Source organism: Mesoplodon densirostris, chromosome 17 (assembly GCF_025265405.1).
Source record: "Mesoplodon densirostris isolate mMesDen1 chromosome 17, mMesDen1 primary haplotype, whole genome shotgun sequence".
Classification (NCBI taxonomy): domain Eukaryota; kingdom Metazoa; phylum Chordata; class Mammalia; order Artiodactyla; family Ziphiidae; genus Mesoplodon; species Mesoplodon densirostris.
Genome location: NC_082677.1, coordinates 46,226,086 through 46,249,182, shown reverse-complemented (window position 1 = coordinate 46,249,182; position 23,097 = coordinate 46,226,086). Strand labels below are relative to the sequence as shown.

The window sequence follows — 23,097 nt, the reverse complement described above, 5'->3', positions numbered from 1 at the left end:
AGCCTGCGCGTCCGGAGCCTGTGCTCCGCAACGGGAGAGGCCACAACGGTGAGAGGCCCGCGTACCGCAAAAAAAAAAAAAAAAAAAAAGCTACCAGAACTGTATTTCCTCAGTTTTAAATCCTTCAGAGAGTCCTCACTGTCTTCAGAATAAATTCCAAGTTTCACGGCATACTATACTAGTCCTTCTTGATCTGGCCCTTACCTACCATGTCTCCCGTCCCTAGCTTAAAAGAAAACTCTGTTCCAGCAAAAGTAAGTGCTTGCCATTCCCCCAACATGCTGTGCTCCCTCTTAAGCCTCCATGCACCTGAGTTCACTCTTAGACTATTTAAAAAATTCTTTACTCTTTCCCTTTCAACCCAGGCAGTTCTTGTTCACCTTTTTAAATGTGCAGATTAATTTAACAGTCTGTCCTTAATATATTCAAGTGAATTCCTCTCGCATCATCAAATTCTCCTTCTCTACTGAACTATTCCTGTCATTAAACAAACATGTTTTTGTCTCCCATTAAAAAACCCAACAAACCACACTCCCTCGATCCCACCACCTCCTCTGCGACAGCAACATTTTCTCTGCTCACCATCAGAACAAAACTTCCATATGGTTTTTGTCCCACACTATTCCAGTAAAAATTCGTGTTACAGTTATGAATCCCATCCATAATGCCCAGTCCAATGGCTATTTCTGCGTATTTATCTTACTTGACAGCATGATTTGGCAGAGCCGACCACTCCATCCTTTTTCACCTTACGTGACACTCCTCCTGGTTTTCCTCCTTAACTCACTGGACCTGCTCAAGGTTCTCAGGTTCCTTTGCTGGATTTTCTTCCTTTAACCCATTTCTAATGTCTGACTACTCCTTGCCTTGGTTTGGGGCCCTCTACTCTCCCCAGGTAATGCCATCAAATCCCATAGCTTTAAGTGGCACCTACATGCTGATGTATATTACGTGTGTGCGCTCCCCCCCCCCACATACACCCACCCACTCCCTGGTCATGGACTGTCCTCTAAAGTCAGAGCGACAATTCCATTTACGAGTCTAATGGGCGGGCATTTAAAGTTTAACATATTCAAAACAGAACTTAAACTTTATCTCCTATATCAGTTTTCTCCCAGCCTTCTATTTCTCAATAAACAGCTCCAGGAGATGAAGCCCAAAAGTTAAGAGTCTTACGTAAGGCAATAGCCTAATACTGTCTTCCTCTTCTACCTTATCTGCTCTTAGTCTATTACTTCGCTGACATTTTGAAAATAAAAACCAGGACATGTCACTCCAGCCGCCTAAAATCTGCAAATGGCTTCTCTGTTACATAATCTAAAGCAAGGGTTAATATAGCATGGTGATGGGCCAAATCCAGCCCATGTCCTGTTCCTGATTAGCCCACGAGCTAAGAATAGGTTTTACATGTACAAAGTTGCTAAAAGAAAAAAAAAAAAAAAAAAGAAGGAAGAATATGTGATAGACCATACGTGGCCTGCAAAGCATAAAATATTTACTGTCTGGCCCAGGCCTTTACAGAGAAAGTTTGCTGACTCCCTATCCAAAGCAGAAAATTCCCACTGCTGAGCAATGCCACGTCACACATCTTGAAGATATCTTGTTTAATTGTTGTTTGATCATGTCTCTCACTTGAATGGGAGCTCCATAAAAAAGGGACTGTCATATTTACTGCTATATTCCTGGCAACATGTCTCAATAAATGTCTTAAATCAACAAAAGATAACCACACTCCTCATGATTACTATTTTGCAAATCAAGAAAACTGTTTTACCACAGGAGAAACATCTGCTTCTTCCAGGGTTAGAACTTTTTTACAATTTTTTTTTTTTTTTTTGCGGTACGCGGGCCTCTCACTGCTGTGGCCTCTCCCGTTGCGGAGCACAGGCTCCGGACGCGCAGGCTCAGCGGCCATGGCTCACGGGCCCAGCCGCTCCGCGGCATGTGGGATCTTCCTGGACCGGGGCACGAACCCGTGTCCCCTGCATCGGCAGGCGGACTCTCAACCACTGCGCCACCGGGAAGCCCGAACTTTTACAATTCTAACTGACTTTTAGATGAAGTCCCTCAACTCAGAGACAGTCAAGCTAGGGAGATTCACTCCTCCTGTTCCAAGCAATAAAGAACCCACAGATCTCCAATGAGAGATAAACAAAGAGAGATTTTGGCATTTAAAAATTGACAAGCAAGAAGAATGAGGAGGAAAGGAATAAGGAGGTGGAATAAAGAAAGCGATCTAGGCAGCAATAAGTGGGATAAAAGTGCAAAGCTAACAGTCCTCTAAGATTAGGAAGTTTGGCCTGAGCGGCTCGCCTTCCCAGTACTCTCAGTCCTTCCCAGTGCTTTCAGTCGGCAAGCAGCTGAGTGGGGAGGGGGAATCCATGCTTTTTAAGTTTCCTGGGACCAACCTGCTCTGTCAAATCAACATGGGTCGAGACATTCTTAATAATAAACTGTACCACCAGTAATAAGCTGTAATAAACATAAGCATTGTACCCTTGCCATACTGGCGTGGAGAGAAGTTATATTATATAGATTCACATATTTCCGAACAAAAAAAGACCTTGATGAGTGGAAAAAACTGTTACTTGTCTCCCAACATCAAGTTTTCCCCTCTTTCTCAGGTAACTCTGGTTTTTATTAGAGATAACAATCTGTCCAGTTAAAGACTTACACTTCCCAGCTTCCCACTCCAACCATTATCATGGAGCTATAGTCTAGGGAGGGAAATTTATTTTTGTAATGCTAGAATGTGACATTTTCATCTTCGTATCCCTGACGTTCAATGTACTGGTAAGCTTTGGAGAAGGAATGAGGGGCTAAAAATCCTGTTCCTTCATCAATCCCAGACTCACACTTTTCCACATTTTTCATCTCTGAAGCTGGAATGCATCTTACAAACTACAGCACATAACGGTTTAACTTGGCAGTGTCTAACCCTAGCAATACACATAGTGGTCCGTCTTCCAATCCAGGTGGCTTGGATTTGACGAATTAAGGAAGACTAATTCTTCTACCATCTAATACTTCCTCCCATATTTGACAGCAAATATATTACCCCAAGGGGTCTCTAAGCAGGACAACCCTAGTGCTCATAGACAAAAAACACAGGAATGTAGAGCAGGCAGCTACTGTGGAGAGCAATTTGGAAGTATACTTAAATTAAATAGACATATACCCTGTGAGCCAGAAATTCCACTCCTTAGTATATATATAAAAGAAATGTTCACACCAGGTCCAGAAGAGGAATGTCTAAAGAAGGCCATGCTGCATGTGGTGGCAAGGAGCTAGAGGCACCCTGGGTGCCTATCGTTGCGGGAATGGGTGGATGGATGGGTAGACACACACCTGAACTGTGTAGCTGCTGGAAGCAAAGGACTAGACTTGCACGTGGTAACAGGAAGGATCTTAAAAACCGCACTGAGTTGAAAGGAAAAACTATAAAAGAAATAAAATCTAAAACAAAACATGCAATTCAGATTTATGTAAAGGAAAAAAAGTAAGAAAAATACTCGTGTTCAAGATAAATGCTTATAATAACCATAAATGGAGTATAACCTTTAAAAATTGTGAATCACTATGTTGTACACTTGAAACTTATATAATACTGTAAATTGACTGTACCTCAGTAAATTTTTTTTAAAGAATAAATGTTAAAAGGAAAAAATAAACATAGAGAAAGGGAGGAAGAGAAATGAATTATGGGAATAAAAAGAATAAATGTACAAAATAAGAAGTGATCTTGCAAGGATCAATGATGACTGTGTGTCATAAACTCAGGAATATGACTAACTTAATCTTTTACATTTTCAGTCCAACCAGAAAACCACAAAAATAAAAAACTATACTAAGCACCATGGGATACAATAATAATAATATACAGTGCTGAATAAATATAACTATTACTATTATTTATTATACACCAGACATCTAAGAACTATGTGCCTTGATTAATTTAATCCTCCAACAACTCCATGAAGTAAAAACTATGCTTATTCTTATTTTACAGGAAATCAGGGAATAAAAAACTTAAGGAATTTGCTCAAGGTAACTATATAAGGGCTGGGATTCAAACTCAAATTGTGTGTGTCTGGAACTGCAGCTCTGATCTGTTATACCAGAAAGTCTCTCATGAATAAACCACCATGCCCATAATGTAAACGTTACACTTTAAAAAGGAGAAGCCACTTATAACCAAGCACAATGCAAGCTGAAAACAAATAATTTAAAAAGTGGCCAAACAAAATGTAATTTTCAATGTGGTATACAGTTGGCACTTAATAGAATATTTGTTGACTGAGTGGGTAGATTAACAAGTGGGAGATTACCTCAGGCTTCTTCAATGACTCCCATTGAAGGAGATGTTAAGGATAGAGATGCATGAGCCAGAAGCACCATGGCAGTCCATTTGAAAAGTAAAAACACTATGACTAAGGGAAAAGAACGGGAAACCACAGGATACACTGATAAAATACCAAGTGACCTAGGCTAGGTAGGTGACTGCATAGAGAACCTAAAAGGAAGTCTTAGGAGGTTTACTTGGATGGAGCATAGGCATTAGACTTCTTGGTGTTAATCCCACCTGGCTCCATCACTTCCATCTGAATGGCCTTGGTAAGCTATTAACCAGTTATGGTTCTGTTTTTTTCAATAGCAAAATGAGGTTAAGTCACTCATTTAAGAAACAGCTGAGCACTTACTAGGTGCCAGGGACAGTTCTAAGTGCTGGAGATAAAACAGGGACTACAAAGAAGTCCCTGTCCTCAGGATCCTTACACTTTATTAAGAGAGACAAATACCCAACAAACAAGGCAGGTAGTCCTATGAGCATAGATGTAAGGCACAGAAAATAAGCAGAGTGAAAAAAATGAGAATATTATTTTAGTTAATAACAGCAACAATGACTAATACTTATTCTGTGCTTACTAAATATCAGTCTAACTTATTCTATTGATTCATTTAATATGAGAGGTCAGAGAAGATCCCCCTAAAAGCTCCTACACCTCAAAGAGCTGTATGGCTTAAATGAGATAATACATGAAAAAGCTCACAGAACAGGGTCTGGCACAGAATAAGCGCTCACTAAATGTTAGCTATTAATATATATTTTTAAATGTACCTAAATGATTTCTTTACATCATCAAGACCTTGGGATTTAGGACATTTCATTTTCCTAGAGAGACGTGGTCAAGAAATTTTTCTAGCAGCATGATACTTATACATAGGCAAGAACTAACCAAGACTGACTTAACAAGAGAGAAGGTAGATATAACTGAAACAAAATGGGGAGGGGAGGAGATAGGAAGAGGTGGGATCAAGAGCAAAGATGGAGGGTTTACTACTGGAAAGAAAAGACTTTCTCAGAAGACAGAAGTGGTGAGAGTTGCAATGTTTATCCTGTCTTTCTGAAACCACTGTAAATTTTTTATAACTAGCGACAACTTTACCAGGCCTTACATAAAACACTCCGTAAGTGTAAATAAACATACAAGGCAGAAAAACAAGGACCAGGGCATCCCTTGTTACTTGGCAGATACCACTTGTTAAAGACCATGGTAAGTGAATTTGTTACACTTGGTACTATGACACAGTAACTATCAAAGAGCAAGATATAAAGAAACCAAAGTTCCGTGGTAGAGGACTAAACAGATTCAGTAATGTAGTAATGATCTTGATTGTCCCTATCCAACTAGTCACATCAGGGCTAATTCTCAATGAAGCAGAAAAAACTTGGCCAGAAAAAAAACACTGGAGAAAATATACCTCACACATAATACATTTTAAAAACTGAGCCTACAGAAGCAATTCATCCCTGCCCACCTTTAAGTCACCCCTTCTTTCAAGGCTTTTTATTTGGTACACAGAACTATTATTCACTTCCTTTCTCCTTTTATTTTATTTATTTATTTTATAAATTTATTTATTTATTTTATTTTTGCATTGGGGCTTCGTTGCTGTGCACAGTTTTTCTCTAGTTGCGGTGAGCGGAGGCTACTCTTTGTTGTGGTATGCGGGCTCTAGGCACACGGGCTTCAGTAGTTGTGGCTTGCAGGCTCTAGAGCACAGGCTCAGTAGTTGTGGCGCACGGGCTTAGCTGCCCCGCGGCATGTGGGATCTTCCTGGACCAGGGCTTGAACCCGTGTCCCCTGCATTGGCAGGCAGATTCTTAACCACTGCGCCACCAGGGAAGCCCTCCTTCTCTTTTTAAAGACAGCTTTTTTAAACTAAGCAAGAAAATATAATTATTTTCTTGATATTTTAAATTTATAATTTCAAGTTCAGATTACACATACATAAACTTAATTCTTATATATCTGCAGTTTCAAGACAATAAAGCACATAGCAAATTTACACATGATCGTACCTTTGTAAGATAATCAATCTTCAAATTGTCGATCATCATATTTTTCTGTGATAGCTCTATTTTCAGTAACTGAACATTATGAAGCAGTTCTTTCCGTTCAATTAGCTGCTTGGTGATTTTGATTTTACCGTCTCTCTCTTCTGATGAGGAAATATCATCTGTAGGAACTGTTGTTTCTAAACTAATATCTTCAGATTCCAGAGAGCTAGAGATGTTCAGTGTTTTTGATGGCTTGGCAACTTTTCGAGACATTTTTAATTATTATGGGTCACTTTTCTTCTCCAATTCTATTTCAATTTTCTGTAGGTTAAAAAATATTGATTTAAACGTACTCAAACATTCTCTATGGAAAGCATAAAGTATATCAAAGAGATACTAAGGGTTCCCTAAGTAAATATTAGGCAAACCGGAGGACCCCAAATCTAGGGCAGATTGGTTAAGTTACTGCTCAAATCAAACGTATTAAATCAAACTCATTAAATCTTATTCCAAACCCATACTTTTTTTTAAATTAATTTTTATTGGCGTATAGGTGCTTTACAATTTTTTTTTTTTTTGAACCCATACTTTGGATGAATAAAAAACCCAGTTCCTGGGGGCAGGACTCTTACTTGGAGTAAACAAAGAAATGTATGAGATAAACAATAAAGCCCTAAATCGCTAGTACCCAGGAATACTACTAATAAAAGCAGCACATGTTGAAGATAGAAAACCTTCTTCTGAGTTGGTCAGGGGAAGGTTATACAGAGGTAGGACTTAGAATCTTGAAGGATTTGGAAAGGAGTAATAAAAAGGGAAAATCATTCAGGTATTAAGGTTGGTATAGAAGTGATGAAAGTGTAAAACAACAGAGGGACATAGTAGTAGTCAGCCTGGGCCAAGCCCATGTGAATCTGAGTAGTGACTCCAAACACAAACACACAGAAGGGTTGTCCCTTATACATAATCAAGACAGTGGAGGACCTTGAATGTTTCAGCATGTTCGAAATGTATTCTACAGGCAATGAGGCATCAGTTAAGTTTTTTAAAAAGGTAAATAGTGAGATAAAACCTTATAGACTTGCAGATAGCAAAATGAAACCAAGAGGGTAAAACACAAATTCCTCGAACCCTTTCACAAAAATTTCAACAACTCCCTCGTTTTAACACTACACGATATAATAAATTACTTACGGTATTGTAGATACCAGTTTTTCTAAACTGAACTATTAGAAAAAAGGTGTGTGGAAGGGAAACCTAAGAACTCTGACTGGATCGGCTCCCCTCGTTTTTAAAGGGAAAGGGATAAGGAAAGGCGAAATCAAAGACAGGCAACATCACCTGGGATACAAAGGGTCCGGGACTGGCACTGCCCACACGTGTGGCGTGAAGAATAAAACCCGAATTTGGCAGCATCAGAAGATTCCTTGTCCCAGGCAAAAAAGGAAGGAGCGAGCCGTGAGCTATCTGGAAAGCTTCAATTACTCCACGTTGAAGGCTGGAGAAGCCGCCACCGCCGCCACTTAAGAGGAGCTGAAGGTGTCTCCAGACAGCAACTCGGGTTGCAGCCTCTTAACGAGAAATCACAGGTCGGGGACCGTTAGCACCCGTAACCAAAACAACCATTTACGCACACGGAGGAAGCTGCAGCAGGCAGATGCCCACGCTACCGGAACTCAGCCCTCGCGGGTCCACCCAGGCGCGGGAAGCAATGCATGCTGGGAGATGGAGTCCGGAGGCGGCCCCGCACAATTCACGGGCGGAAATGGCTCCGGGCTCCTCCCATCTGCCCGCTTTCGCCCAATCCTCGCAGCCCTCAGAGAGCCAACCAACGGCTGTCTCGAGGTTTCCCCGCGAGAGGGGTTTACTAATATCCTGGAGGGGGAAGGAGCAAACCTCTGGGTAAAGTGTAGTTGTGCCATGGGGCTCCAAGCTTGACATTTTCCGCCGGAAGAGCACTGTCGAGGTCGGGATTCCAAGCCGTGAGGCAAGATGCTCAAGTCCAGGACTTTCTTAAAAAAGACGCGGGCGGGCGGCGTGATGAAGATCGTGCGCGAGCACTACCTGCGGGACGACATAGGCTGCGGTGCGTCTGGATGCGCGGCGTGCGGCGGTGCGCACGAGGGGCCGGTCCTCGAGCCGCAGCCCCTGGATCGGGTCAGCAGCCTCTGCCCGCAGCCGCACTACTTGCTGCCTGACACCAACGTGCTGCTCCACCAGGTGCGCCGGTAGGCGGGCGAGCCGCGGGCACAGCGGCGCCACCAGGAGAAAGGGAGATAGGGAGACTGATGCCCAAGGAGGAGCGTCTTGGGCAACATCACGTACTTAGGGAGATGCAAACCCCGTCAGGACCCATGCCTCCTGCCCCCCAGGCCGAGGTTCTTTTCCATGTACTATTTTTTTTTTTGAGTTCTTGGAGTTATAGGAATTTTAAATACGTCAATTTTCTAACTCCTGGTGTCTCTTCTGCCTTAGATTTTAATGTCTGGAGGTCGGGGACCTGGGCTTCTGTGGCCTCCAGCCTGCGACCCCCAGGCAGCTTGTAAGTGCCTACGAACGAAAGCTATGTGGGCCAACGTATTACTTTATTAATGAAGTTAATTCTACAAAGTTTTGTAATTAGCCTATTTACATGTGTACTTCTTTAATGGACTTGAAGGGTTTTCTATTGCAAAATAGCTCCTTATTTAATGTACAGTTAGTGTTTTTTTTTAACCGGCAGAGTTTCACGCTCAACAGAAGCAATTTATGAATGAACACAGGAAAAATTAACTTTTCATTAATTAATTTGTTTATTTATTTAAAAGATTGATGTCCTTGAGGACCCTGCCATCAGGAATGTCATTGTGCTACAAACAGTTCTCCAAGAAGTGAGAAATCGGAGTGCTCCGGTATATAAACGAATCCGAGATGTGACTAATAACCAGGAGAAGCATTTCTATACATTTACTAACGAGCACCATAGGTAGGGGGGAAATTATTTCAATTATCAGGAAACTATAGAATTAACTAAACTGGGGGGAGAGTTCCTGGCGGTAATCTGTGACATCGTCAGAAGATACGCCATAGGTTTCATACTTCTGGGAGTAATATTTGGTTCTTACAGAGTTTGCAGACCTTGCTAAGGTCACATAGGCATTGACTGGGTCAAACCCAGAACCAAAGTCTCCTAGCTCCTCAGCTATGGTAGGTACTTTAATTTCCAAAATGTTTTCATTTTGAATTGGTTTTAGCATGAGTCGAGCAATAGGATTTTGGAAGACGAGATTTGCCTAGGTTCCTGGTATACCATATTATACGAATAACCAACATAGGTTAATAAAATATAGGACTTTGTGAAGGAAAGCTTTAAAAATATAAAGCAGATATATTCTTAATGGGCTCTTAAAAGTTAAACTAATACCTTATAACTGATCATATTGATGACAATAAGGTTAAGAAATAGAATTCTTTTTTTTTTTTTTTTTTTTTTTGCGGCACGCGGGCGTCTCACTGTTGTGGCCTCTCCCGTTGAGGAGCACAGGCTCCGGACGCGCAGGCTCAGCGGCCATGGCTCACGGGCCCAGCCACTCCGCGGCATGTGGGATCTTCCTGGACCGGGGCACGAACTCGTGTCCCCTGCATCGGCAGGCGGACTCTCAACCACTGCGCCACCAGGGAAGCCCAAGAAATAGAATTCTTTATGTTTCAGATTCAAGACCTTTGTTTGAACTTAATGTGTGATCTTAGAAAATATGATATTGCCTGTTACTTATGTTACATAAATAATTTATGATGAGTCCTAGCTTTTTTTTTCCTTATAAATTTATTTTATTTATTTATTTTTGGCTGCATTGGGTCTTCATTGCTGCACACGGGCATTCTCTATTTGCAGCGAGCCGGGGCTACTCTTCTTATTGCGGTGGCTTCTCTTGTTGAGGAGCACAGGCTCTAGGCACAAGGGCTTCAGTAGTTGTGACTCGCGGGCTCCAGAGCACAGGCTCAGTAGTTGTGGCACACAGGCTTAGTTGCTCTGCAGCATGTGGGATCTTCCTGGACCAGGGCTCGAACCCGTGTCCCCTGCCTTGGCAAGCGGATTCTTAACCACGGCGCCACCAGGGACATCCCTAGTTTACTTTTATTAGATCAGAGTTTCTCAATGTTGGCACTATTGACATATTGGACTCGATAATTCTTTGTTATGGGAAGGCTGTCTTAGGAATTGTAGGATGTTTAGCCGCATCCCTGGCCTATATGCACTAGATACCAGTAACAGACCTCCCCTTCCCCACCAATCCACTGAGCTGTGACAACGTAGAATGTCTCCAGACATTGTGAAATGTCCCCTGGGAGGGAAAATCACTCCCTGGTTGAGAACTGCTAGATTAGACAGTAGATGTAATAATGAAATCCCATTGGAATATGCAAATTAAAAATATTTAATTTCTCAAATTTCTCTTTATTCTTATATCCCACACTTAAATACTGTTGTTATAAAGAACATCAGTAAAGCACCTGTAGACTTCTTATTTCTGTCTCCTCCTCGAAATCCAGAAACAGAAAGTTCACTGTTTTTCAGCACTGAAAGACCTAGTTTCTGTGGAGCATGATCATCAGATTTTTGATCCAAGGTTAGCAATTTTGTTAGCTTAAGTACAGTGAATAGAGCTTAGCAATACTGGGATTGACAGGAAGAATTAAGACACTCGAGCAAATCTCATGTAAGATTGTTGCTCAATCATGCTAAAACCAATTCAAAAATTTATGAGTGTCTTTGATAAGCTTAAAAGCATTATCAGGTGTATTTAATGGTGAATAATAAAATAATTCTGAAAACCATATAAATAAGTACAGAATTCTAAAATTGAGCCTATAATTTTTAAGAAGTAGGTAGAAGTTATTGTGCTGAATTTTGTTATTGTACTTAAACTTGGCTTCGAAGAACAGATTTAAAGAAATAAGTATGCTGACATTTGATAGCTCAGAGTGGATAGACTTAGAAGGAATATGCAATCATATCTGTATCTGGTTTTTCAATCTCTAGATGATATTTGTCATTTGTTCAGGGTTTACCATGGATAATTTATGTGCATTATGTATTTAATAACTATACATTAATCATATCACAAATCATCTAATCATACAATCAGTAGCTTTTAGGAATTCCTGTTAATCTACAGTTTGAATGAAATCTCATTATCAGAACTGCAAAGTTTCAGTATAGTTTTTTTCCAACAAACTATTACTTTTTTAATGTCCCAACCTCAAGTAGAAATTCTGATCTTGAATTTTTCTTTTGGTGAAAAAAATTTATTTTAGTCTTTTTATTGCTCCATTAATGTGATTTTCTTCTTTTCCAAGCAAGTTGTTGTCTTAAAAACGTGACTAGAGGGATCTTATTTGTTTCTGCCCTGAGGTATAAATGTGAATACATTCAAGAGAAAAAGATGTACCACTGACTTTTTTTTTTTTTTTTTTTTTTTTTTTGCGGTACGTGGGCCTCTCACTGTTGTGGCCTCTCCCCGTTGCGGAGCACAGGCTCCGGACGCGCAGGCTCAATGGCCATGGCTCACGGGCCCAGCTGCTCCGTGGCATGTGGGATCTTCCCGGACCGGGGCACGAACCCATGTCCCCTGCATCAGCAGGCGGACTCTCAACCACTGCGCCACCAGGGAAGCCCATGTACCGTTGACTTTTAAGTTTAGTAATTATTAAGCATTTATGTCCTAAGACTTTTTACATGTGCTTGATTCTGTTGTTTTCCATTTGTTTCTTGTTTTCCCTTTCCATTACATTTAGAGAAACTTATGTAGAGCAATTACAGGGAGAAACTTCTAATGACAGGAATGATAGAGCCATCCGAGTAGCAGCAAAGTGGTACAATGAACATTTGAAGAAAGTGTCGGCAGAGAATCAGCTGCGAGTTATCTTCATAACCAATGACAGGAAAAACAAAGAGAAAGCCATAGAAGAAGGGATACCAGCTTTCACTTGTAAGTCTCCATGGAGACCGGACTGTTAGTTCATGTTTGCAAATGCATATAAAAACTATCATCAGGCCCATAATCAGATGTTCATTTGACCATTTGGTATTTTCATAGTCCTGTATAACTTAATGTGATATTTTTGTATTTTTTTTGATTTCTCAGCATTTCTAAGCTAAGTGAGTTGTGCCAGCAGTGGCTATTAATTTCCCTATCAAGACTTGGAATTGGCTTAGCAATGAAAGCTTATAGATATAGACCCACTGCCTTTTGGGCGTGACCACCTCAACAGAGGGCTTCCCCCCTCAAAAAAAGTTTGACATATGTACTGTCACAAACAAAAGAAAGGGGAAAAAACATATCTAAGGGGGAAAAAAACACATTTGAATTTATCAAGAACAAAAAAAACTTATTTTTCAGGTGAAGAATATGTAAAAAGCCTAACTGCTAACCCCGAACTCATAGATCGTCTTGCTTGTTTGTCTGAAGAAGGGGTATGTTTGAGTTTGTTTTATTTTGTTTTTGAAAAGTGAAATTATTCATGTAGCCACTTCCGGATGTTAGGCTTATAGTTACCAAATTTAAAAATTGGAATATCGGTGGGTAAGCGGAATTGGAATAGGAGTTGGGTTATAAACAACAAGAGTGGCTCTAATAGACTTCTTATCAAAATGCCATCCCTAAAGACTTGACTTTCTCAAATAGCGCTGTTTACTGATACATCCTCAGCAACCCGAGTAGGGCCTGGCACAAGGTGGCACTATCTGTTTGATTAATAAATGAAGGAATTCATGGCTGGCTTGTGATGAGTAGGTATTTGACAAACAAAGAAGTGGTGGGCACTGTAGAGAGAGCATACAGCTGTAGCATCAATTCCATAGGAGGAGGGAGGGAGTCATAAGAGGTAGAACAGGAAGGCGAGGGGCCAGATAGTGTGGACTTAACAATTTATTCTGTTAGTAATTTTTAAATTGTCTTATAAAGGTCTCCCTAAAAGGCTGCTACGAAGAGAAGTTAGCAGATAAGATTCTGGGCTCCCTACCTTATATTGTCAGGCTAAAAGACATTAAAGGTGGATGAGAGTGTGTCTAGGAGGAACAAAGGAGAAGGACCAGAATTATTACTTATTTGGGAGACTACTCCAATTTCCATTTGTAAGATGATGCATTGTATCAAGGGCAAGATTAGAGGCAGAGGGATGAGAAAAGGGATCACTGCAATAGTGGACTTGAGAGGGAACCGTTAAACTTTGTGAGCCGATATTTCCTTGTACGTAAAGTGTGTTTAGCAATGATGACTTCATAGTGTTGTTATTAGGGTTGAATGAGGTGATAACAGTTGTATTAATAAAATTCTTATCTCAGTGCCTGGCAAACAGCTATGGTAAATGTAAATGGAAGATACTATTGATATAAAAATAGGTTTGATGTAATAGAACATTATACGTACATCCAGTCTTTACAGCATTTTCTCCATCCCTGCTTGTCTTCAACCAGCTACTTCACAAAACTAAATGGAAGTGAGAAAATAAAAGCTGGGCTTGATTTTTAGAATACAGATTTAGGATTATCCTGTCTAATAAGTAGCCACTAGTTGCATGCGGCTGTTTAAATTTAATTCAGGTTAAAACTTCAGTTTCTCATTTGTACTAGTCAATTTTCAAGCAACCAGGAGCCACTTGTGCCTAGTGACTGCCATACTGGAGATCACAAAAAGAACACTCCCTTTATCACAAAGTTGTTTTGGATAGCACTGGTCTAGAAGAAGAAACACGGAGTAATCCAACATTGGTGATTCACAGTATTTGATTATGCACTCTGGTAGGGTAAGTGTAGGATATGGTGAAATTACAGTCGATTCTCTCGTAACACATGTGTGTTCCTCGAAGTCACTGTGCCATGCAAAATTATATAATGAAACCCACAGAGCTTAGGGAAAATGTGGTTAGGGACACACTCAGAAACTTCATGAAGCAGTGAAAAGAGGGTTATCTAAATTTGAACAGAAAGTTGTTACACCAGATGGAGTGCTGTGGCTTGTAAAACACAGTGATCTGAAGTAACTGATAGATGTTTGAGAGTGTGTGTGTGTGCGCGTGTGTGGATTCAGCTTGGTTCAGCTAGGTGCAGTTTTCTGCAATCACCTGTTTTTTTTTTTTAAGTTAATATCTTTTTTTTTTTTTTTGAAGATGTTAGGGGTAGGAGTTTATTAATTTATTTTATTTATTTTTGCTGTGTTGGGTCTTCGTTCCTGTGTGAGGGCTTTCTCTACTTGTGGCAGGCGGGGGCCACTCTTCATCACGGTGCACGGGCCTCTCACTATCGTGGCCTCTCTTATTGCGGAGCACAGGCTCCAGATGCGCAGGCTTGGCCGTTGTGGCTCACGGGCCTAGTTGCTCCGCGGCATGTGGGATCTTCCCAGACCAGGGCTCGAACCCGTGTCCCCTGCATTAGCAGGCAGATTCTCAACCACTGCGCCACCAGGGAAGCCCCCTGGTATTTTTTTTTAAACATCTTTATTGAAGTATAATTGCTTTACAATGGTGTGTTAGTTTCTGCTTTATAACAAAGTGAATCAGCCATACATATACATATATCCCCATATCTCCTCCTTCTTGCGTCTCCCTCCCACCCTCCCTAGCCCACCCCTCTAGGTGGTCAAAGAGCACTGAGCTGATGTCTCTGTGCTCTGCGGCTACTTCCCACTATCTATTTTACATTTGGTAGTGTATATATGTCCATGCCACTCTCTCACTTCATTCCAGTTTACCCTTCCCACTCCCTGTGTCCTCAAGTCCATTCTCTACATCTGCGTCTTTATTCCTGTCCTGCCCCATGGTTCTTGATAACCATTTTTTCTTTTTTAGATTCCATATATATGTGTTAGCATACGGTATTTGTTTTTCTTTCTGACTTACTTCACTCTGTATGACAGACTCTAGGTCCATCCACCTCACTGCAAATAACTCAATTTCATTTCCTTTTATGGCTGAGTAATATTCCATTGTATATATGTGCCACATCTTCTTTATCCATTCATCTGTCGATGGACACTTAGGTTGCTTCCATGTCCTGGATATTGTAAATAGAGCTGCAGTGAACGTTGTGATACATGACTCTTTTTTTTTGTGGTACGCGGGCCTCTCACTGTTGTGGCCTCGCCCGCTGCGGAGCCCAGGCTTCGGACACGCAGGCTTAGCAGCCATGGCTCACGGGCCCAGCCGCTCCGCGGCATGTGGGATCGTCCGGACCAGGGCACGAACCCGTGTCCCCTGCATTGGCAGGCAGACTCTCAACCACTGCGCCACCAGGGAAACCCATGACTCTTTTTGAATTATGGTTTTCTCAGGGTATATGCCCAGTAGTGAGATTGCTGGGTCGTATGGTAGTTCTGTGTTTAGTTTTTTGAGGAAACTCCATACTGTTCTCCATAGAGGCTGTATCAATTTACATTCCCACCAACAGTGCAAGAAGGTTCCCTTTTCTCCACACCCTCTCCAGCATTTATTGTTTGTAGATTTTTTGTTGATGGCCATTCTGACCGGTGTGAGGTGATACCTCACTGTAGTTTTGATTTGCATTTCTGTAATAATTACTGGTGTTGAGCATTCTTTCATGTGTTCATTGGCAATCTGTATATCTTCTTTGGAGAAATGTCTTTTTAGGTCTTCTGCCCATTTTTCGATTGGGTTGATTGTTTTTTTGATATTGAGCTGCATGAGCTGCTTGTAAATTTTGGAGATTAATCCTTTGTCAGTTGCTTCATTTGCAAATATTTTCTCTCATTCTGAGGGTTGTCTTTTCGTCTTGTTTATGGTTTCCTTTGCTGTGCAAAAGCTTTTAAGTTTCATTAGGTCCCATTTGTTTATTTTTATTTCCATTTCTCTAGGAGGTGGGTCAAAAAGGATCTTGCTGTGATTTATGTCATAGAGTGTTCTGCTTGTGTTTTCTTCTAAGACTTTGATAGTGTCTGGCCTTACATTTAGGTCTTTAATCCATTTTGAGGTTATTTTTGTGTATGGTGTTAGGGAGTGTTCTAATTTCATTCTTTTACATGTAGCTGTACAGGTTTTCCAACATCACTTATTGAAGAGGCTGTCTTTTCTCCATAGTATATTCTCGCCCCCTTAATCAAAAATAAGGTGACCACGGGCTTCCCTGGTGGCGCAGTGGTTGAGAGTCCACCTGCCGATGCAGGGGACACAGGTTCGTGCCCCATTCCGGGAAGATCCCACATGCCGTGGAGTGGATAGGCCTGTGAGCCATGGCCGCTGAGCCTGCGCATCCGGAGCCTGTGCTCCGCAACGGGAGAGACCACAACAGTGAGAGGCCCGTGTACCGCAAAAAAATAAAAAATAAAAAATAAGGTGACCACATGTGCGTGGGTTTATCTCTGGGCTTTCTCTCCAGTTCCATTGATCTGTATTTCTGGTTTTGTGCCAGTACCATACTGTCTTGATTACTGTAGCTTTGTAGTATAGTCTGAAGTCAGGGAGCCTGATTCCTCCAGCTCTGTTTTTCTTTCTCAAGATTACTTTGGCTTTTCGTGGTCTTTTGTGTTTCTATACAAATTGTGAAGTTTTTTGTTCTAGTTCTGTGAAAAATGCCAGTGGTAGTTTGATAGGGGTTGCATTGAATCTGTAGATTGCTTTGGGTAGTATAGTCATTTTCACAATGTTGATCTCTCCAATCCAAGAACATGCTATATCTCTTCATCTATTTGTATCATCTTTAATTTCTTTCATCAGTGTCTTATAGTTTTCTGCATACAGGTCTTTGTCTCCTTAGGTAGGTTTATTCCTAGGTATTTTATTTTTTTTGTTGCAGTGGTAAAAGGGAGTGTTTCCTTAATTTCTTTTTCATATTTTTCATCATTAGTGTATAGGAATGCAAGAGATTTCTGTGCATTAATTTTGTATCCTGCTACTTTACCAAATTCATTGATTAGCTCTAGTAGTTTTCTGGTAGCATCTTTAGGATTCTCGATGTGTATCATGTCATCTGCAAACAGTGACAACTTTACTTCTTCTTTTCCGATTTGGATTCCTTTTATTTCTTTTTCTTCTCTGACTGCTGTGGCTAAAACTTCCAAAACTATGTTAAGTAATAGTGGTGAGAGTGGGTGACCTTGTCTTGTTCCTGATCTTAGTAGAAATGCTTTCAGTTTTTCACCATTGAGAATGATGTTGGCTGTGGGGTTGTCATATATGGCCTTTATTATGTTGAGGTAAGCTCCTTCTGTGCCTACTTTCTGGAGAGTTTTTATCATATATGGGTGTTGAATTTTGTCAAAAGCTTTCTCTGCATCTATTGACATGTTCATATGGTTTTTATCCTTCAGTTTGTTAACATAGTGTATCACATTGATTGATTTGCATATATTGAAGAATCCTTGCATTCCTGGGGTAAACCCCACTTGATCATGGTGTATGATCCTTTTAATGTGTTGTTGGATTCTGTTTGCTAGTATTTTGTTGAGGATTTTTGCATCTATGTTCATCAGTGATATTGGCCTGTAGTTTTCTTTCTTTGTGACATCTTTGTCTGATTTTGGTATCAGGGTGATGGTGGCTTCGTAGAATGAGTTTGGGAGTGTTCCTCCCTCTGCTATATTTTGGAAGAGTTTGAGAAGGATAGGTGTTAGCTCTTCTCTAAATGTTTGATAGAACTTGCCTATGAAGCCATCTGGTCCTGGATTTTGTTTGTTGGAAGGTTTTTAATCACAGTCTCAATTTCAGTGCTTGTGATTGGTCTGTTTGTATTTTCTGTTTCTTCCTGGTCAGTCTCGAAAGGTTGTGCTTTTTTAAGAATTTGTCCATTTCTTCTAGGTTGTCCACTTTATTGGCATATAGTTGCTTGTAGTAATCTCTCATGATCCTTTGTATTTCTGCAGTGTCAGTTGTTGCTTCTCCTTTTTCATTTCTAATTCTATTGATTTGAGTCTTCCTCCTTTTTTCTTGATGAGTCTGGCTAATGGTTTATCAATTTTGTTTATCTTCTCAAAGAACGAGCTTTTAGTTTTATTGATCTTTGCTACTGTTTCCTTCATTTCTTTTTCATTTATTTCTGATCTGATCTTTATGATTTCTTTCCTTCTGTTAACTTCGGGGTTTTTTTGTTCTTTTTCTCTAATTCCTTTAGGTGTAAGGTTAGGTTGTTTATTTGTGATTTTTCTTGTTTCTTGAAGTAGGATTGTATTGTTATAAACTTCCCTCTTGGAACTGCTTTTGCTGCATCCCGAAGGTTATGGGTCGTCGTGTTTTCATTGTCATGTTTTTCTAGGTATTTTTGATTTCCTCTTTGATTTCTTCAGTGATCTCTTGGTTATTTAGTAGCATATTGTTTAGCCTCCATGTGTTTGTAGTTTTGACAGATTTTTTCCTGTAATTGATATCTAGTCTCATAGTGTTGTTGTCGGAAAAGATACTTGATACGATTTCAGTTTTCTTAAGTTTATCAAGTCTTGATTTGTGACCCAAGATATGCTCTATCCTGGAGAATGATCCATGGACCCTTGAGAAGAAAGTGTATTGTGTTGCTTTTGGATGGAATGTCCTATAAATGTCAATTAAGTCCATCTTGTTTAATGTATCATTTAAAGCTTGTGTTTCCTTATTTATTTTCATTTTGGATGATCTGTCCACTGGTGAAAGTGAGGTGTTAAAGTCCCCTACAATGGTTGTGTTACTGTCGATTTCCTCTTTTATAGCTGTTAGCATTTGCCTCATGTATTGAGGTGCTCCTATGTTGTCACCTGATATTTTTTAATATATCAGTTGCATTGGAACACATTTGTGTTTTCAAAACAAGCATTATAGGAGAACTGACTGAACTTAGCAAGGGCATCTAACCCTGATTTGGGATATCAAGGCTTCCTGATAGAAGTAATGTCTAAGCTGAGCTAGGAGGGATGTTAACAAAGCAAATTGCTTTGAGACAGAGACATATTAGCTACATTATGTCAGGGAGTTAACCATGTATTAACATCAACTAGGGGAAGAGCATTTCATGCAGAAGGAACAGTAAGTTCAAAGGCTCTGAGGTTAGAATAAGTTGGCAAGATCAAGAAATAGCTAAAAGTGTGGCTGGGATGGAGTGAGCAAGGGAAAAAAGGTTAGGGATGAAGTCAGAGACGTAGGTAGAGACCAGATCATTTAGGGAGTAGTGAGTCATGGAAAAAAAAAACTGGATTTTAGCCCATGAGTGCTAGACAGCTGTTGAGCAGAATAGTAATATCCATTTGGCTGCTCTAAGGAGAATAGATTAGAAGCAAGGTCCTCCAGTTAGGAGGACATTTCAGTACCCCTGGGAGACAAGACTGAAAATTGGATCATGGTAGCAGCAGTTAAGGTAGTGAGAAGTAGATCAGATATTGGGTATATTTTGTTGATACGAATATTTTGTTGATTTTAGGACTTGGTGATAGATTGGGGCTATGAGGAAATAATTAGTTAATCAGTTAATTAATGTATTTCAATAGACCATATCATTAATTAATTTATTTAATGGATCATAGTATTTAATAGGTCCCTATTTTTTTTAAAATAGGTTATATTACTTTATATGATGGTGAGGATGTTATAGTAGAGAGGGGGGAAATTTGATTCCAGAGAAAAGGTAATTATAGGACAGAGTTCTTGAATAGAGGAGAGGAGATGCTCACATAGGTGAGCAGATTCAGTGGTAGGGAGGTGAAGTAGGTCTCGAGTGACTGCTGCTGATTCTCAGTGTGGAGATGGAGGTCCTTCATCTGAGAGTGAGGAAGGGAGACAAGGAACTTGGAGAGTTAAGCAGAAAAAAAGAAGGTATAAAGTGATCTCCTCAGAAGGTAGGGAATTTAGGAAATGAAGAAAACTGAAGGAGCCAAGCAATCAGGATTTTGGATGTTGAGGTCTTTGAGAATCCTGGAAGGTGTTGTGGTGGATGTACAGTAGATGCCAGCCTACCTCTATCTAACAGCCTTAGCTGTTTAAAATAATCCAAATAAAAATAGCTTTTCTTGTGCTTTCAGGAACCACAGTCTTTTCATGCAGTTGAGGCTTTCCATTATCCTTTACATACCTACCTGCTCACTTGATCACCTAACTACACACCTTCATTCCTGGAGGCCTGGGTAGGAGTAGGGGGGGTACACAGAGTTTCTTAGTGTTCTGCATCTGTAGCTGACACCTAAATATAATGAAATGGAAATGTTTGTGTATTTCTAAGAATAGAAAGCATTTTTTTCTTGCTGTGCTATGTTCGCTCAAATTCATACAGTGGTATATACCATAATGTGGATGGTTGTTTTAAAAACTACCTGATGGTGTTAATAGTTGTATATGGTGCATACAAAAGGCTCACTACTAACTATATCTCTTGGTGTGTTTATTTCACAGAATGAAATAGAAAGTGGAAAAATAATATTTTTAGAGCATCTTCCATTAAGTAAGCTACAACAAGGCATAAAATCTGGTACATACCTTCAAGGGACATTTAGAGCCAGCAGGGAAAATTACTTAGAAGCTACAGTGTGGGTTCATGGTGATACGGAAGACAATAAAGAGGCAAGTGTGTGCATAAATTCCTTTTATACTAAAATGTTTTCTGTTCTTTTTTTTCACAAGTGTTTAACATTTTTGTACAAGAAGTTAAATTTGCTTTATCCTCCCAATTTATCAGCTTGAAGAAAATTATGTGAAAGGTCATAGATACTAGTAGAATTAATCACTTTTTCAGAAAACTGCTTATTGAGGAAAAGAACTATTAACCCACTTTTAAGAGAATAAAAATCTAATCAATAAAAAACCCCACTAAAGGGGCTTCCCTGGTGGCGCAGTGGTTGAGAGTCTGCCTGCCAATGCAGGGGACACGGGTTCATGCCCCGGTCCAGCAGGATCCCACATGCTGCGGAGCGGCTGGGCCCGTGAGCCATGGCTGCTGAGCCTGCGCGTCCGGAGCCTGTGCTCCGCAGCGGGAGAGGCCACAACAGTGAGAGGCCCACGTACCGAAAAAAAAACAAACAAAAAAAACACCCCACTATGGTACCTCTATTTTCTGTATTATGATCTATTATGGGAAATACTGTTTACATAATGTATAATTGCTCTGGAGAGCTTCACACACTTTAAAGCAAATAGCAGTTGTTTTGGGGTGCTCACTATTGGGCAGGTACTCGTCTCATTGCTTTGAACGCTGCATTTCATTTATTTTCAACTCTGCCTATAAGAGTAGGTACTCTCTTTTTTGTTTTACCAATCAGGACCCTGAGATTTAAAGAGATTAAGAAATTGTGGTACTAATGTAAGAGTTATGGTAGAGCCATGAACACAACCCATATTTTCTGACCATGTTTTTTCTATTTGCTATTGAGAAATTAAGAGGGCAGAGTAAAGGGCCCCACTATAAAGGAAGAAAATGTATAAAGGAGAGGAAATAGAAACAGAGAGACATCAGAATATATCTAAACTTCTGTAGGCAACCTTCCCATTATTATATTGCGTTTGAAAATATCTGGGCACGTGTCATTTGCTGTTTCACACAGATAATCTTACAAGGACTTAAAAATTTAAACCGAGCTATTCATGAAGATATTGTGGCTGTGGAGCTTCTTCCGAAGAATCAGTGGGTAGCACCATCTTCTGTGGTTTTACTTGACGAAGGTCAAAATGAAGATGATATGGAGAAAGAAGAGGAGAGAGAACGCACTGTATGAAACCAAGAAAGTTTTATTTTTTTGTCTGTGTAGCTTTGAATAAGTTGTTAATGTATTGTCTTGGGAAAAAATTAAACAAGTTTCATTGCTTTCAGATTTATTTGATTAATATTTATTTTATTCGCTATTTATAATGAATAAAATTATAGTTCTGTCAGTTTAATAATATATGTCATACACATAGTTGATTTCTTTTCCTCTAAGTAGTCTGCTTTTAAATTAATGTCTTATTTTGGTCAAATAAAACAAAGGTTTAAATACAAAAAGACTTGAGTATGAAACTTGAATTCTGACATTCAGGTGTACGATCTGGCTGAATTAGTGAGGTTTAAGTAAATACAAATTTTAAGTTTTCTGAAATGCGTTTATGTAATGTTAAAGTTCCCTCAGCATAAGAGATGTACTTCTGGGCCCTTACAAATGGGTCTGTTTAATAATTCCTTCTCTATTACCATACTTATTATGAAGAGAGTGCTTTCAGTTGTTTCTTATGACCTAAAGTCTAACTGATAGGACCTATTTATTTTCCCATTTTAGAATTACAAGAATAATACAAGTAGTTGGAATTCACACAACATTAGTAGTAGTTCTCTTTATGTGAATTATATTCACTACTCTGGAGTCTGACTATAACATTATCTTTGCAGAGTCCAGGCCATAGGAGAGTGTTAGAGGTGAAATACCATAAGGTTCTTCTGCTATTTCCAATAAGAACTGTTATTTGTTTGGGTTTATATTTTGGATAAGGACGAACCTTTAAAGATACATCTTTTTTTAATGAATTAATGAATGCCACTCAGCTAATTATTGAAAACAAGAACTAAAATCCTAGTCTTTTAATTACCAGACCTGTGCGTGTGTGTGTGTTTGTGCACGCACATGTGTGCAAGTCAGTAAATCTTCATATTAAAACTGCAGAGTCCAGTTCTGACATATTTATTCAGTTACTTTTATTTTTTTGATTCTCTTTTTTTTGTAGTGCTTTATTATGGAACTGTTTCTATAGTTTCGTTTGGCATGCTCTTGCCTAGAATTTTGAAGCATCAAAATTCCATAGTTTTATGTCATAATTTACTGCCTGAGAAGGTATCTGTATTC

The 23,097-nt window shown here is 39.8% G+C and overlaps 2 protein-coding genes across 4 annotated transcripts in view; one reads left to right on the top strand and one right to left on the bottom strand.

Moving 5' to 3' along the window:
- PIBF1 (progesterone immunomodulatory binding factor 1) overlaps positions 1-7,982 on the bottom strand; it is a 202,632-nt gene extending 194,650 nt beyond the window's left edge. For all 3 annotated transcript variants that reach the window (XM_060079826.1, XM_060079825.1, XM_060079827.1), the window contains exons 1-2: positions 7,685-7,982; positions 6,365-6,664 (exon numbers count right to left, since the gene is read on the bottom strand). In XM_060079826.1, coding sequence (XP_059935809.1) covers positions 6,365-6,616 — 252 coding nt within the window. In that variant the 5' untranslated portion in view covers positions 6,617-6,664; positions 7,685-7,982. The remainder of the gene's footprint in view (positions 1-6,364; positions 6,665-7,684) is intronic.
- Positions 7,983-8,230: 248 nt separating this feature from the next.
- The window catches only part of DIS3 (DIS3 homolog, exosome endoribonuclease and 3'-5' exoribonuclease), a 28,178-nt gene continuing 13,311 nt past the window's right edge, over positions 8,231-23,097 (top strand). The window contains exons 1-6 of the mRNA XM_060079638.1: positions 8,231-8,563; positions 9,151-9,308; positions 12,122-12,315; positions 12,727-12,800; positions 20,684-20,851; positions 21,829-21,993. Of these exons, the coding sequence (XP_059935621.1) occupies positions 8,336-8,563; positions 9,151-9,308; positions 12,122-12,315; positions 12,727-12,800; positions 20,684-20,851; positions 21,829-21,993 (987 nt within the window). The 5' untranslated portion in view covers positions 8,231-8,335. The remainder of the gene's footprint in view (positions 8,564-9,150; positions 9,309-12,121; positions 12,316-12,726; positions 12,801-20,683; positions 20,852-21,828; positions 21,994-23,097) is intronic.